Here is a 17,367-nt window from a genome sequence, read left to right on the forward strand (position 1 = left end):
GCAGCTGTACAAAAAGCTTGAATTATCCTCTTTCTATATCTGCAAAGTGTTTGTTTAATAAAAATTAAAGTTTTTTGGAAGTGCTCATTTGTAATCACTCAATCAACGGCCCTGCGTACCACCTGTTTTGAAATCACACATAATTCGCAGATGACAGTGAAGTGACAATTTAAGACCTCAAACAAAAACAAAAAACAGACCACTACTGTGTTTAAAGTCACCAACAAACTATAAGAACATGGCAAACATTGGTCAGATAAAATAAGAAAGAGACTCCATTGTTGAAAATAGCCGATCTACAAGCTCACCGCGCCTCGCGTTGGCCTCGGGCCATACTTTGCTCATGTGACGGTATAAAGTGAGGTATTTTTAACCCACAACGGTTGAAGCACACAGCCACCTCTTTTAGTCATTGGAACAGGCTGCCATCAACACCACGGCCCAGCGGCCTCTTCAGTTTCCAGTCACGTCGTCACTTTTGGCACAAATCTAGGACAATAAATTTCACTTTGACTTCCTTTATTGCAGCTGTAACTGAGAAACAGAGTGGGCACTGTGTGCGTCCCTGTGTGTGTGTGTGTGTGTGTGTGTGTGTGTGTGTGTGTGTGTGTGTGTGTGTGTGTGTGTGTGTGTGTGTGTGTGTGTGTGTGTGTGTGTGTGTGTGTGTGTGTGTGTGTGTGTGTGTGTGTGTGTGTGTGTGTGTGTGTGTGTGTGTGTGTGTGTGTGTCCAAAAGCGTGGGAGATAAAAGCCCTCTCAGTCTGACTCAACGTATTAAGTGAGATATTGATGGAGAGACAGAGCAGAACAGAGAGTGACTGTATAAGGATGGCTGCATTGAAAGAGGCTGGGGTTGTTGTAAAGTCATTGAGCATATAACAGGTGACAGGATGATGCCGCCATAGATATCTGGATGAATGTACCGAACATGAAGAGAGAGAGAGAGAGAGAGAGAGAGAGAGAGAGAAAGAGATCTTGAACTTCTCTTCCTGTACTTGCAAACAGTCTGATGCAACCAACGCAGACGCGGGCAAAGAAGAAGAGGTACTGTAGAGAAACACATGCTGTGTGTGAAGAGAGTGCATCAAATTTTGGAATTGTACATATGTTTTTATAATAATCTTCCTCTGATCATCATCATCGACTCCTGGACCTTTGTTTCTTCATAAAGAAAAAGGTAAAAAGCACTCTTTTTGGGGTGGGCTTCTACATTACAAACAATCATAAGACAAAAGAAACATGGACAATCACACTCTTGTTTGATGAAGTAGGGCATTAATTTACGAAAACAAAGGGATGGGAACGAAGCCGTACAAGGGCGGTGATAGACAGTTGTCAGCAGGGAGTATTGGGCGGGAGTTGTAGGACGAGGCCTCCTGGTGGGGGCTCCTCACTGGTGAACCAGTAGGATACAAGGGCAGTGACAATACAGACATGTGTGCAGGGAGGCATCAATTGGCATGACTTAATTGGGAGAAAAGGGGGGTAATGGCTAAAATTAAAAAATCTGAAATACAGAAAATAGACGATCTACAATTAAGCTCACAGTGCGACACCTTGTGATGCCCACATTGCCCAGTGACTCGGTGAGCTTGTAGATTGGCTGTTTCTGCTACTTTTGTGCAACATGCACTGTCATACGACAAACAATAAAATAGGCCAGTGATTTGAGCTAGTACATTTGCTACATTTGATGCTTTTGAACTAGATTTTCTACCTGATAGTGATAGTGGTGCAACCAGGAAGATGGAAGTGTGTTACACAACCTCAGTCTGAGTGAGAACCTATTGGCAAACAAATAAAGGAGAAACACCTCCTTCTTTTCCTTTGAACAGTCTATTTTGCGTGTCTTAAGTACCAGGTCTTATTACTTAACTTAAGACCTGGAGGCGTGATCAATGCCATTTGGCTATTCTGAGTGGCCAAATGGCATTGATCACGCCTCCAGGTCTTTAGTTTACTCAAGTTAGGTAATAAGACCTGGTACTTAAGACACGCAAAATACAGATCTTTAGTTTACTCAAGTTAGGTGTTAAGACCTGGTACTTAAGACACGCAAAATACAGCCCTTCAGTCTCAAGAGACCACGTCGGCACCACAACCTATAGGGCATTATATTATCGCAACATCGTGCTTTCGTGGTTCATGTCCAGTTTCACATGTCAAATGCCAAATGCCAAATGTCAAACGTACGGGTCAATGTATTTACACTCTGTGTTAACTCAACGCACTATACCTTTAAAAAAAGGTTATACTGTAAATTAAATACTAGCACTTTTTTCCCAAAGAGACCTAAAACAACATTTAAAATACATTCTGAAATAATGGCCAACTGCTTTATTTATTCTGAAATATTGACAGATGAAATAAGAATAGGCCTGTACATTACACAGTAGGATACTCACAGGGGATATATTCAGAAATATTGACAGACTAAAATGTCATATCATCATTGTGTTGTAAAAAGTGGGTGGAAATTAACAGTGTGAAAGAGGAAAGGTGATTATTTATTCATCCCCTAAGATCTATGGGCATTTTAGAAGAAATGTTTATGCATTTTACTTGGACTGACATACAGAGGAATATGCCATACGGGTATGAAAAATGGAGTAAATTCGTTTTTTGAACACCACTTGTCAGCTAAGAGAAAGCAGGTCAGTGGCACAACAGTAATGACGCCGTGTCTCCTTTCCATCTTGTGTCACCAGTGAGCTTCCTCAAAACTACTTTTACACAACAATGGCAGAGAAATGGGGCGAACATGCATGGTGGCCTCTATGTGGTCAAATTAAAATGTAATGTTACACGCAGCAACGCACATGGGCATTGCAGTGTGTGTGTGTGTGTGTGTGTGTGTGTGTGTGTGTGTGTGTGTGTGTGTGTGTGTGTGTGTGTGTGTGTGTGTGTGTGTGTGTGTGTGTGTGTGTGTGTGTGTGTGTGTGTGCGTGCGTGCGTGCGTGCGTGCGTGCGTGCGTGCGTGCGTGCGTGCGTGCGTGCGTGCGTGCGTGCGTGCGTGCATTTGTGTTTTTAGTGTTTGTGTGTGCTGACTGCTGAGGGTGCACAATTTTGCCTTTTACCTTAAATTGGCCAGTACTCATGAATCGAATGGGAATTACATTTCATAGAGCCATCTAGAAAACATATTTACAATAAATAATATTTCCAAGAGGTGCAGGGCCCCTATAAACTGTACATGAAAGGAATCTCACTTAACTCTCAGCTAAGTAAGCCTTTGCCAAGCCATGTAGCCCTGTTTCAGTAGTGCAAAGCATTGGTGTAAGTAGGACTACTGTACATGGGCATGACGCTAGCATGTGGCAAATAGCCACAAGCTTGTTTTTCAAAATAGCGAAAAAAAGACAAAAAGGTTTAGGGATAAGGGGTAAGGCTGACCACTGACCAGCTCAGTGGACCGGGGTTTGATGCCCAGCCAAAGACTCAGCATCAAGGGGAGTGGGCTAAGTCCCTGCGACACACTAGCACTTGCAGGCCAGTGGTGGTCTTGTACATACAGCTGCCTCATGCTACAGGAACAGGAGATAGGCAAGACTTACTTTACTGACGAAAATAGGGCCATTGCCCATGCAGGGACGGCTCCAGGGACGGCAAGGGGGGGGGGGGGGGGGGGGGTTGGCCCCTAAGCCCCCCCCCTCCTCCCCGGGTGGGTGGGACTTTAACCATAGAGTTTCAGACCGTGACGGAGGGTCGCCGACTCAAGCTAACTTGAGCCACGAGCAAGTAGCCGTGTCAAACGTTGCAAAGCTCGCTAGAGCTGACTCAGTCCCGTCCGAGTTGCAACCCTATATTCACAGTAGTACCCCCTCCCCTCCTCCCCTCCCCTACAATGAACACAGCGGAGCGTTCCCCACTGACGTTCTGACCCAATCACAAGCCGCGGCGCTCCTTTCAGCCCCTCTCGCCCGGGGAGGAAAAGATAGGTCACGTCTCGGACACCCAAAACACAACACAAAAGCCACTGAGGCCTAACTATAAAACATATATTTAAAGGATCATACAGTCAAATATTATAATATAGGCCTACTCTCACTCACTCTCTGTCTCTCTGTCTCTCTCTCTCTGCAGGCCTGACCATGCCCATGTCCAACATCACCCCAACCAGCTGCGACAGCAGCGGCACACACAGCAACACCACGGGGGAGGTCAGCGGCATCTTCGTGGCAGTGTACAGCACCACACTCGTTGTGGGCCTCATCTTCAACCTCACGGCCCTCGTCGTCTTCTGCCGCTTCAACAGCAAGTCGCGCTCGCACACCACCGTCTACATGACCAACCTGGCCGTGGCCGACTTGCTCCTGGTGCTGGCACTGCCGCTGAGGATCTACTACCACCTTGACGTCCAGCCCGAGCCCCACCAGAGTCTGTGTGACTGGGCTGGCCTGGTGCTGCTGGTCAATATGTACGGCAGCATCTTCCTCCTCATGTGCATCTGCCTGGACCGCTGCATGGCCGTCACCTTCCCCATGTCTGTGCGCGTGCGGGACGCCCGGAAGAAGTCTCCCGTGGTCTGCCTCGGGATCTGGGTGTTCACCTTCGGCGCCAGCCTGCCCAGCTATCTTTTGCAGGATGTATATAAGCTAGCATTTGTGTACACAATACAAGTGCAATAGTTCATAAATTATTTGATTTGTTTACACATCAGCCTCTATATTGTAAATCCATCTATCTTGATCTGATAGTTTACTATGTAAATATGTTGTAATGCTGCCATTATAGAGTGTAAAGACTATAATGCTCAAAATAAAATAGGCCTATGCATTGATATATTATGTGCTTTCATTTAATCTGTCTTTCTGCACGTTTGATAAGGAAGGGAGAGAAAACATGCCGCTTTTTCTGTTTTTGTCTCCTCAGTAATAAATGTAAATACATCCACAAAACGTCCTCCTCCGAGTCCTCAATAATGAATGGCAATCAAAGGGAATCAAAGTCAGACGCATTGCAATGGGGATTGTGTAGGTTAGGAAATGTGACCCTATCCTGTCCTCTAGTCTCGTGGATTAAATCATTTTGAACACATACTAGAGGCTACATGTGCATCCATTCTGAACAGGAGTAGGAATAAATGGGCCTTAACGCAACCAATTAACTTTACGAGACAAATTCCTCACAGTGTGCAAACATACAGTACTTGGATACAAAATAATTCTGATTCTCGTTTTGATTCTGATTACAAACAGCGTGAGGTCTCCTCCAAGCTACAGTGCTTCGGCAGCCTGCCAGTCTACACCTACATGCACCCGGGAATCGTTTTCTCGACGCTGACCCTGGGGTTCGGCATCCCGCTCATCGTGATGCTGACCTGCTCCTGGAGTCTGCTTAGGGCCATCCGGCGCAGCACCGTGGCCCAGACGGACCTGGTCAACAGCCGAAAGATCAACAAGATGATCGGCATCAGCCTCTTCATCTTCCTGCTGAGCTTCTTGCCGTACCACGCCGTTCTTGGCCTGCTCTACCTCTACAGAGAGGACGTGCCGTGCCCCCTGTTGGGCGCGTACCGCTACAGCCTGATGCTGGCGTGCCTCAACGCCATGTTGGACCCCATCGTATACTATTTCACCACGGAGACGTTCAGGAAGAGGATGGACCTGGACGACATGAGGAAGAAGTTCCAACTGAACAGTCACAGCTCTATACAGGGAAACCACAACAAAACGGAGGCGCTGATCAATACTTGAAAATAATACTTGAGACTTATAACTGAAATGGTATTTTTGAGAGTTATTTAATTTCCGTATTTGTAGGCCTATGTATTTCCTGGTGACACACAAGGTATATTAAATGGAGGTAAAGTCACCAATGTCATTTTCGCTATCACGCAATTCCAGGCAGATTCGTCACACCATTGCAGCCAAACTGCACCCGGAAGTTCGGCAGAATGCATTGGAGTCAATGAGAGTGACCATATATGAGCCTAACACTATTTCTGAATGACTGAGATCTTTTGTAAAGTAATCACTTCTGGAAAATAACAGAAGACAAGTAACACTACACATTATTGTCTGCTGTGTTGCTTTTCGATGTGTACACTGTGTAATTTGATAGAGGCATCTAAAGAGCAAAAAGTTCTGAACGTATCACGAGACTGCCCACCGTTTCCTGTCTGGCATCCAAATCTCACGAGACCTGTGTACTGTGCACATCGAAAAGCAACTGATTAGAAAACAACCTGTGTCGTGATATGTCTTCTTTTATAATGCCTGAACCGATTATACGGCACAGGTCTCAATGGTTCATAAATAATGTTTGTTATGAGCTGGTGAAGCTTGCTCCATTCACTGCTTTGTATACATGTCACTTCCGGTGCAAGATTTGGCTCACATGAAAGTGTCATGGCGCACGTGGCCATGACACTTCCTTCTCAAATTGTCCTTGGTGACACAGGAGCTGGCAGGGTCTCAGCCAATCACACCAAGCTTCCCAATAAGCAAACAGCAAAGTAAAGAAAATATCAAATTCGGTCAATGCTGAATCAAGTTTCTGTTATTGCCTATTTCTTCACCTCACTGCTCGCTCAGGTTTTCAGAAACATATTTTATTGTACTCTTTAACTTTAAAATTGATTGTTTGTAATGCTGCCTATACCATGTGTTTTGACATTCAACAGAGCCACACTGCCCTTGTGTCTATAGCATGATATGGTGGTATAAAAGAACTGGAGGTGGCATCCATTCATCCAAGCATGCATATGGGCATAGAGCGTCGCAGTCCTGCCTACTTTAATGATGACGAAAGGCCCGGAAGATAATTCCCCATTCATTTTCCCCATAGACGTTTCAAAAAGTATTTATTTAAAGACCTTTTAAATCTCGGACAAAGCCAACTCTTGTTTTGACAAATCATGACAATAAACACAACGTTTTGGGCTGATCAAATAATTACAAAGAAGAAAAACAAACGTGTTTATTGTCATGTCATTAACAAAAGTTGGCTTTGTCCGAGGCCTAAAAGGTCTTTAAAGGACAACTTTAGTTTTTTTCAACCAAGCTTCATGTTTTAGGTTGTTATTAGAGAAACTAAAAGGTGAGTGTTCATTTTCTTTCATTTGCTGCTTTCTTTCGTTTTAGGGATTTTAGCAGTTTTTGACAGGGGGGCGGGGGCATTCGAGCATGCTAAATACGTATTTTTTAACACAATTTTATGGTGATTTATTTTTTTATGGTTTACTATAGTCCTAATAAACGCCAGGAAATTACATCTGGCCACAAAAGATCACAGGATCTATTGAATGTGACAAACTGACATATTGAGCCTATACACACAGTATAAGCCTTCCCCCAGTAGGCTACCTTCACATTCAGTAGATCCTGTGATCTTCTGTGGCCAGATGTAATTTCCTGACGTTTATTAGGACTATAGTAAACCATAAAAAATGAAATCACCATAAAATTGTGTTAAAAAATAAATATTTAGACCCATGCTCGAATGCCCCAGCCCCCCTGTCAAAAACAGCTAAATTCCCTAAAACGAAAGAAAGCAGCAAATGAAAAAAGATTAACACTCATCTTTTAATTTCTCTAATAACAACCTAAAACATGAACCTTGGTTGAAAAAAACTAAAGTTGTCCTTAAATTAAATAAATACTTTTTGAAACATCTATGGGGAAAATGAATGGGGAATTATCTTCCGAGGTGTGAGCCTGTGAGGTGAGGTGTTTGTCACCATATTAAAATGGTTAAAACGTTAAAATGGTTTAGTAGCCTACATCTACTGAATGATGTAATCAAGCATGACATTTTTGTTTGACAGCAAGTCATTAAAGATTGGACTTTTGATATAACAAATACACATATTGTGCATCTATGAGGTGTCCCCATTAGGACTGCAGATATGCTCTAACACACTCGAAACGTTTGCCTGATCGGACCCAAACTAGCCAAATAGAAGATAAGCACACAAAGCGGCACAAATTATAGCCTATATATATATATATATATATATATATATATATATATATATATATATTAAAACTTAGGAAAAGAAAATAAGATTTTTCATGGTTGACCCATAACAATTGGTCTGTTACGCACAATTTACACACTCACTGTTTGGGAAGAAAACCCATCTCAGCTTGGCTTTTAATTTTGGGAACATTGCTGCTTCAAGTGTCAGCGAGAAGGAACTGTTTTGATACTCAAATCTAATACTAGTTGTGGTCTCATTACAACGATTGTGTAACTATGATAAGTTAAAGCAGTCAGTGAAAAGCCAATGAAACTAAGCAACCAACAATGAGGAGTCAATGAAACTAACAAAGAAGCTAACTCCCTTAGTGGTGGAAGTTATGGCCAGATGTGGGGACGCTCCCCCTGGTTCGTAGCCGCCTCACTGCGCTTGACCCCAGTTGATAACGTGTTCTCTACGCATCACACTGCAAGTCCCTCACGCTAGCCGCTTGTCACTTCCGACACCAGTGAAGGCTCAGCGCCCCGAGCACAAAGGTTTGCCCCGAGCCTGAATCGAACTCACGATCCACGACTCACTAGTCCGGCTAACAACCCCCTGCGCCAAAGAAGCTAGCTCCCTCACTGAAGGGATTTTTGGCCATATATGGGGACGTCAGAGTTTCTCAGACAGTCCCTTCAGTAGCAGACCGTTGAATTCACTAACTCGCGAACATAATGACATCGGTTGCCGAGAATATTGTGAACCCCGTGGATGCTGAGCCACTGGGTGAGTCTGAGAAGGTGGAGGACTGGACTATATATGAATCATATATACTCTAAGGGAGGACTAGACGAGACGTGGTTCTTGAATCTTATTTGATACGCAGTCAAACCGAAAGCAGACGTCACCTCACCCAGCCTACACGTCAAAACCTAGAATGGTCAGAACACCGGTCAATCTGTAGGCCGTGAATATACTGGTTAAAACAACAAATGTGTACAATTCGTGTGCGGGACTATTAAAAATTTAAAGCACTAAATTCAAGTACAACCACAGTTTTAAGTATATAACAGACGCCCGAATACGGAAGACCTCGTGGCGCAACGGTAGCGCGTCTGACTCCAGATCAGAAGGTTGCGTGTTCAAATCACGTCGGGGTCATAGATTTTATGTTTTCATTATAACGAATACATTTAACAGAGTTCTGTTAATAAGATTGATTTAGATCCATTTATTTATTTCATATTATTATAATGTTAATGTATAGCCCACATGTATAAATAGGCGTTTGGGCTCATTTCAGAAATACTACTACTAGAAGACCAAGGCAACTGCTCAATATTGATGACATCAGGGATCTCCATCCCTGATGTCATCAATATTGGCTACTGGCCAAGAACTTTACATCTGACCTCAATCCTCAAACCCTTAGATCTCCATATATGGAGCTGACCTGTTCTGACATTTCATTATGTTAATACTTTAACAACAACAACAACAACAACAAAAATAATAATAATTCATTTAAACAAATGTTTGGTTCAGTTTTTTATTACAAAATATGGTTAAGCTTACACATTTACAGGCGCAAATATTTGAACAAATCTATAAATTAATTCTGTTCAACATTCCAACATATAATTCAATGTATTCCAGTGATTAGGCACGAGGTAATTCTGCCCTTTTATTATAACATCGTAATAGGATAATATGCATAATAGGCTTATACATACAGACATAATCCCGAGGGCTTTGAAATAAAATAGCTAAAAAACAGTACAAATGTCTCAACAGAACCATTCATTCCATTTGAAGCCACTATGCTCAGAAATGCATACCATAAAGTGTGTTTTAGCCGACGTTTAACTGTAGCTATAGTTTCAATGCAATTACCTCCTGTGGCTCACTTTTATTGTATCCATATGCAACCCTGAGAGCTAACCAAATAGACCCATTTGGTTACATTTGTGCACTCTCAGAGTAAAATTGACACTGATGATTGTGCAGTGTACTTCTTGAATAGATATACTGCCCTACAAAAAAGCCAAAGAGCAGTAACCACAGAAAGAATGGGTTATCGATATTGGTATGGCACTAATTATATCTGTTCACGAGGTAATGGTTTATCCCCCAAAGCCATGAAGGCTGATTTGAACTGTGAGACACAATTAAACCAGGAAAGCTGTGACCAGCTGTGTCACTCATTTCAGATTTATTTTTCATTGGCTATTCAAAGAATAGCAGATATACCTACATATATTTTAGACATTTTTTGAAAGTGTGAGAACTACTGATTTAGAAGGCATTTGTAGAATCAGCCTATATAGGTCTTACTGGGATGTGACCAAAAATGTGGTTACTGCACTGTCTTCTTTTTTCTTCATCAGTCGATCAGTTGACGGTGTTGTTGCACATGCAAGTGCCTCCAGGTGTCTCCAGGCGGTGTCTCCAGGCGGTCATGGTCCCTTTATCTTCTAGCTGCTCTGTTTTACTGTTTAACACAAAGCACAAAGGTTGCCAGTTTAGAACACTGATGTTTCACACTGCAAACCTTCAATCACTGGTTCCCAAACTATGTGTTACAGACACATTTTGTATGGGTCGAGGTGAGTAAATTATATATTTGTTTCTTACATTTTATTTTTAATTTTAATTTTTGCAAGCAAAAAAAAAGGAAAAGAAAAAGAAAAGAGAAAATCTTTATTAAGGATTTGTTTTTATTAAAAACAAATTCCATTCATTAGAAAACAAATGTTTAAGAAGTACTTCATACATATACAGACTGGACAGCCATACCATACAGATACCATAAAAATGGTTTAGTGTCACTTTGGTATTCCTCCAATAAATATTATTAACTCTATAAGAGAAATATATCATCACGTGTTTCAGATAGGCCTACATGACCAAAATGTGTTGTCAACCTGACTTTTTTGTTGTTGTTGCAAACACCTTCGACACTTCAATTTCAATCCCTAAGATCGCATGACAAAGGTTTCCCGTTTGATAACCACGTGGGCCCTGCATAAATGCCATGTTTGACCAACGGCCCAATAAATCCAAGGTCATAATATGTTCTTATCGTAATAATGTTATCTTTCTTTCCACACTCTGTTGATCAAGTCACACACACACGCACACGCACACGCACACGCACACACACACACACACACACACACACACACACACACACACACACACACACACACACACACACACACACACAGGTCGATTTGAATTATCTTTCATGAGCTGATGGGAACTTGTTGCTTGGCTGATTTTAGTCCCATAAATCTTTCTCTAGATTAAGGATGTCCTTGACTAAAGAAAGTAGTCGACAAATAGGCCTATAGTCATAAGAATGTGTCCACAAATCGATTAATAGTTAATTTCATCAACAGATCTGTAAAATTGTGTTTGCTGCATGCAACCATGCACAAAGCAGCCTTTTCAGGGTGGTGAAGTAAGTAAGTATCTGTAGCTCTCAACGCAACGGTAATATCTCTGTGAGCTTGTAGATCGGCTATTTTCGTGACATGCTCAGAATAGGGACGCTATGTGAATAATTCCAGTGGTTGGGGTCCGGCCAGGGACCCCCAGGGGTCCTTGAGGTGGTTCCAGGTGGTACCCAGAAAACAATTATCTATAGTTATACCAATCAATTTATTAAAACCCATTCAAACAGGGAAAGTGTCTGTGTCATTTTATATTTTGTGCTGGCCATTCAAAAATAGCAAGCTCACTTCTTGCTGCACTGAAAGATCATGAAAGTTTGAGAACTAATGGTTTAGAGGGCATTTGTAGAATTGGGTGGTTGTTTGAGAACCACCATGGCACCATTCAACTCACCTCCGAGTCCTTGCCACATGTGCCGCATATGCAGCCGAATAGGCCATTGACCATCTGGATGCCGCAGAGCAAAATTGCAATGCAACCGGTCACCAGCAGGGTGGAGAAGAGAGCCACGTTGAACTGCACCACGTTCTCGGGTTCTGTACAGAGGTCCCACACATTTGTGTTCTCTAGGTAGGATCTGGGGAGACAAACGGAGAAGTGCTGTTATTGCAGTCTGCAGGAACTTGGAAGTGGTTCTCAAACTTTTACGTTTAACTCTGACAGTAGGCCTATACATTTGATTAAAAAAAAACACGTGTAGGGCCTACATATATGTATAGTGTTAGTATTTTAATTAACAGTTACTTAATTTTAATTAATTTAGAACCCCCTAAGGAACCCTGAGAGTCCCTGGACCCCATTTGAAAACCACTGACAAAAACTAAAACATGCAACACGTTACATTATGGTGCTAATTGTTCACTGCACCAATTTCACCAGAAAACAAGTGGTATTCTTTCGTGATCACCTTTTTAAATAGCTTTTATAAGAGCCAATTTATTTATTTTTGAAATATTATTAAAATTATTAAAAAATAATAATACTTAAAGGGCCACTTCACCCCTTTTGCAACCAGATCTTATTTGAATGATGTTTGGGAGACAATAAACACTTTCCTGTGGTTTTTATGTGGGTAATATGTGATTTTAGATATTTTAGTATTTCAAAGTGTCTGATGTCATGAACACTGGTCTCACTTCCTTCCTGGACTACATGTTGTCTCACCCCGTGGGCACACTTGACGCGTCAGGAGCGTCAGATGAAGCTGAACTTTTCTTCTTCGTGGGGTTTTTAGACAGCTGGTGGATGGAAAAGAAGCTCCACCTCCGCGCCCGACGGACGCGACGGACAGCTTCACGGACACACTCTCCTCCGCGTCCGTCGGGCACGGAGGTGGAGCATCTTTTCCATCCACCAGCTGTCTAAAAACCCCACGAAGAAGGGCTTCAGATCCTTCTGACGCCTTCACGCCTCACAGTGTGCCCACAGGGTCAGTAAGACAGCCTTCACCCTATCCACAAGGCGGGGTGAGTGCAGCAAAGTATTATGGTAATTGTAGTAATCCAGCAGTGAGACCATTGTCCATGACATCACTGTGATTTAGTATTTCACAATGGCACTTTCAAATACTAAAATATCTAAAAACACATATTACCCACATAAAACCCCCCAGGAAAGTGTTTCTTGTCTCCGAAACATAATTAAAATAAGATCTGGTTGCAAAAGGGGTGAAGTGGCCTTTTAAAATTAATGACATATACTCCCAACAGAGGTTGAAAGTGATTAATACATAATTATGCGTTGGATTTGGCCATGGTCCCCAAATGCCCATACTGTATGTGTCCAAAGTGAGGGACACCCACAACCACAATACTAGAGGCAGCAACAACGATCGGGTAGGGCAGCTGTGGCAGCGTTGGCCCAACGGTCTTGATATCGGAAGGTCGCTAGTTCGTATCCCCGGACCGGCACGTTAAATTACCACCGCTGAAGTGCCCTTGAGCAAGGCATTGAACCCCTACCATGAAATGTTCTATGAGCAGGGCCTGGCTGTAAACAAGTTCTTGAGCTTAGTCCAGGTACCCTGGGTAAACATGGTAACTTTGCTTTGCCTACTTTCCACATATTGAAGAAACATGGAGAAATTCTCTTTCTGCTAGACTCTGCCACCACAATGTGGAATGTGAATGCCCTGACACCATCATTCAAAGATGTGGGTGACACTTGCTGATGTGTAAGGGCTAGTTAATCATTACTTCAGTTACTTTAAAGGTAACGGAAGTAATGATTAACTAACCCTTACAGTAAGTAATACATTAGTTAAACATTAGTTAAGCATTACTTCATCATAATTCATGATGAGGCTACTATCATTAGTTAACCATGATTCATGGCTTTCATGATTTCATTTATAGATCTACTTTTATCAGACACATCTATGCCCACAATGAGTGCTCATAGCTTCTTTCAAATCTGTCCTGATAACAAACATCTAGACCATAATGGGAGGTAAATGCAAATTCCAATAGAAAGTAGGTGTAATTCTCTGCTGTTTTCCTTTCCCACCTAGTATTTTGTATTTGCTGATGACATTATTGTTATTTTTGTGTGCTATGATGAATTCAATACATACAGTAGGACCACAATGGAAACAAGTCCCCAGGACTTTCTGAGTTATCCTTTTAGCCTTAAATGTCTGACTGTACCTTGTGCTGTTTACATTTCTGACTAATAAAGTATTCAATTAATCAGTCAAAAATGGGTCTCAAAGATTGTAGTCTACAGCAGGGGTGCCCACACTTGTGTGCAACACTCTTGAAAACAAAGTATTGCATTGTGAGTTTGAGCTGACAGGCCCCTTTTGATGTTTTTTTGTAATTATATTAAAATTTTAGGGGCATGTCATGATGTCATGATGTACCTTTTGGGCCACCCCTGTTGTACAGCATACATGCTGAGAGTTAAATGAACACAGCAACTCATTTTCCGCCATTGTCTTACGTGTTAGCGAAAGGACGCGACCATATCAGCCCTAAATATTTGCATACAGGTCCATTAGCCAGGCCCAAGCTTGCCACGGCCACACTGTAGATGGCTCCCGCTACGCCACATGCAGCAAAGCCGATGGACAGGAACATCTGCGGGGTGCACAGAACACAGTGTCAAAACCTCACATCTTGGGCAGTGGTGGAAAGTAAATAAGTACTGTACTTAAGTACAATTTTGAGGTATTTGTAATTTACATATTTCCAATTTCCAATTACTTATTACTTCTACGATAGTTGCAGCCCTAGTAGCCTACACACTATAACCACTGTGAACCAGTGTGTGACTGGTCCCCAGTCAGTCACAAAAGCCCCTTTGATGCCTGTTTGACACCTACCCCACAACGGTTGGCACAGCACCCATCTCTGGTGCTGGTCAGGTGAATGTGAATGGCAGGAATGAGGATCTGAGAGAGAGAGAGAGAGAGAGAGAGAGAGAACAATTGAGGGAGAGTTAGAATACATGTAACTTTATCTGTAGGCCTATAGCCTTTTGAAACTGTTTCCTAAAAACTTAACTAACTTAAGATTTAAAAACATGACAATCGTTTTGCATCAGCATGTACCAAACAAGCATGTCTGTATGAATTGAAATATAGCAGCACTAAATAAAAAAATAACAGTAAAATAAATGGCAGCTAAAATTAAATAAATTGCACAGAATGCAAGACTAAATAAAAACCAAGAGGATATTGCAACACAATATAAATGTTACAAATAGAAAGACAAATACCGCAATAGTAAAAATAAATAGAGTAATGCTGATACTGATCAAACTGCTCATGAGGGACTGAAACGGTTAGTACACCAGCAGTGGTTCTCAGTGTCCGGGTATACCCCCACGGGTCCTTGAGGGGGTTTCCAGGGCGTTCTCAGCAAAATGATACAGTTTTACTGTTTAATTTGAACCACTTTAACCTCTATATACATGAACTATTTCAAAATAGCTGATCTACTAACTTGTAGGTCTGCTGGATGATTGATAGATTTCAACAATGGAAATCTTGTCTGTGATGGCTCCCCAGCACAAAATATTGTCAGGTGGGAGTCTGTGGCCAAATAATACATAATTATAATATAGTATTATAATTCTGGAATGTATCCATTTGTAACTCCCAGAGTTACTCTTTGGAGTTAAATTTACACTCCCAGTTTTCCTGTGCAGCCATTGAGCAACACAGGGCACGTAACCCTTAACCCTGAAACTGTGAGTGCCTTTGAGCTAGCACCAAGCCAACGTTATCATTATTGTCTGCATTTTTCATTAGGTTTGTGTATAATTTATTTCACATTTATATCATTATGAATTTTTGTTTTCAATTCCCAGTTTAGTTTATACGTTTTTAACCCATTTTGGTGTTTTAAAGCATTTATGTTATACTTTAGCCACTGAAGAATAGCAGATCTACAAGCTCATAGCACTCAAATCTTTGAATATATATTATTATTACAGGGTGAACATTTTAACTCAAATCTTTGTTTCTAGGGGGGGTCACTGGAACAACATATCCTCGTCCTTGACGTGAAATATTGATTTTCTAAATTTTGAAGTCAGTTCTAAATGGGGTAAGTAGTTTGTTTGCTAGTTTATTTATATATTATTATTTGTTATTATTGAAAAGTCTTCATTTGAATTAGGTTTGATTAGTGTTGGATTGTTTTTCTATTATATGACATAATTATCCGGGGAGAATTAGAGGGGAAGCTTGGTATAGTCCCACTGGGACTATAGAGTTCAAGTCCAGTGTTTCTCAAAGTGGGGTCCAGGGACCCCCAGTGGTCCTTGATGTGGTTCCAGGGGGTCTCCAGCTAAATTAGTAGATAATACAGCATCAAAATCAGTTTAAACTCTTTAACCCTGTTTGTGGTTGCTATTTGAAAAGCTCACAGGGTGTCGTGATGCAAAGCGCTGTGAGCTTGTCCATGTGCTATTTTCAAAAGAAAATCTTGGGGAAAAAAATAGTGAATATTTTTGTTGAAACATTTTAACAATACAAAATCTTGTATGGGGGTCCTTGGCACACAATCTTTTCAGATGGTAGTCTGTGGCAAAATACATATTAATTTGGGCATCCTTGACATCAGGTAAAAGGTTTAAAAACACAGCCACTATAGAACAACTCACGATGATTCCTCCTCCCAGAATGCCTCCCATGTACTTGACCTCCGGCGTGAGCCTGGGATGGTCTTCGGTGTCATCCGACACATAGTTGGTCTTAAAGCCAGGGAAGAACAGCATGAGATTGCAGAAGATCGACACGGCGGCCAGCACGTACAGAGTGACAGCGATGAACTTGGAGCACTTTCCCGTACACATGATGCCTCGAGGTCGTGGGTGATGGATCAAAGAAACTTTCGATGTGAAACGCTGTATTTGTCTTGGCACAAGTACTCTAGGTAGAATCCGTGTTTTGGCTCCTGCGTTGGTTTGTTTCAAAGATATTCCCGTTTGGGCTTTCGAGCCTCAACCCCCAGAGCCTTGTGTGAGGTGGACAGTGTGGGGGTTTGTGCTTAAATATCGAGTGGTGGTTTTCAAAATGGGATGGAGAGGCGGAGAGGTGGAGTCATTCTGTAGGGTAGTCCATGCATGCACCTCTGTTATCTCCACCTCCCTTTCTATCTCAACTCTGATGCACTTCCACCTAACAAAGTCATAAAACATGATTTTCAACACATCCCAACCCCACCCGTTTCCAGATGCACACATTAACACTTTGCTTTTCTTTTTTCTTGTTTTTACAAGGTGATTTTAGCTATAGTCAAACAAACCCTTTTGACCCCTTGACCTCTCCTGGAGGGGAAAGCACACTGGAAACCTCGGGTCCATTGATTTTTTTTCTTCTCTTTCTTTCATTTCTTTTTTTAAACACACTACCATGGCAAAGCCAGATAAGAGCTAGCTCAGTGCAAAGAGCACACTGGCGTTTCACTGCTTTTCATGCTTCTGTCAACAACACTGCTCCATAGCAGTTGGTCCCAAACAGTGCATCAATGGTAGGTTTCATTATCTTTATGATTCTTCT

At 41.9% G+C, this 17,367-nt stretch overlaps 2 protein-coding genes across 2 annotated transcripts; one reads left to right on the forward strand and one right to left on the reverse strand.

Moving 5' to 3' along the window:
* The first annotated feature begins 861 nt into the window (after window positions 1-861).
* LOC310875248 (lysophosphatidic acid receptor 4) lies at window positions 862-5,805 on the forward strand. The gene is made up of 3 exons (XM_083788427.1): window positions 862-1,175; window positions 4,082-4,584; window positions 5,197-5,805. Exons 2-3 carry the CDS (start codon window positions 4,090-4,092, stop codon window positions 5,692-5,694), a joined length of 993 nt encoding a protein of 330 aa, XP_083644553.1. The 5' UTR covers window positions 862-1,175; window positions 4,082-4,089; the 3' UTR covers window positions 5,695-5,805.
* A 4,490-nt stretch (window positions 5,806-10,295) lies between these two features.
* tm4sf21b (transmembrane 4 L six family member 21b) lies at window positions 10,296-16,832 on the reverse strand (the record flags this gene model as incomplete). The annotated part of the gene is made up of 6 exons (XM_083789563.1): window positions 16,470-16,832; window positions 14,683-14,751; window positions 14,301-14,437; window positions 11,754-11,937; window positions 11,648-11,658; window positions 10,296-10,395 (listed from the first exon to the last, which is right to left on the reverse strand). The coding sequence occupies exons 1-6, from the start codon at window positions 16,659-16,661 to the stop codon at window positions 10,296-10,298; spliced, it is 693 nt and encodes a 230-aa protein (XP_083645689.1). The 5' UTR covers window positions 16,662-16,832.
* Window positions 16,833-17,367: the final 535 nt, after the last annotated feature.

The sequence above is a fragment of the Protomyctophum parallelum genome, assembly GCF_964188405.1.
Source record: "Protomyctophum parallelum genome assembly, chromosome: 18".
Lineage (NCBI taxonomy): Eukaryota > Metazoa > Chordata > Actinopteri > Myctophiformes > Myctophidae > Protomyctophum > Protomyctophum parallelum.

What these genes read in the sequence shown, in the direction of transcription:
- LOC310875248 (XM_083788427.1), top strand. Translation starts at nt 4,090, where the DNA reads ATGCCCATGTCCAACATCACCCCAACCAGCTGCGACAGCAGCGGCACA. An exon ending in CCAGCTATCTTTTGCAGGAT is followed by an intron (nt 4,585 to 5,196) that starts GTATATAAGCTA and finishes GATTACAAACAG; the next exon opens with CGTGAGGTCTCCTCCAAGCT.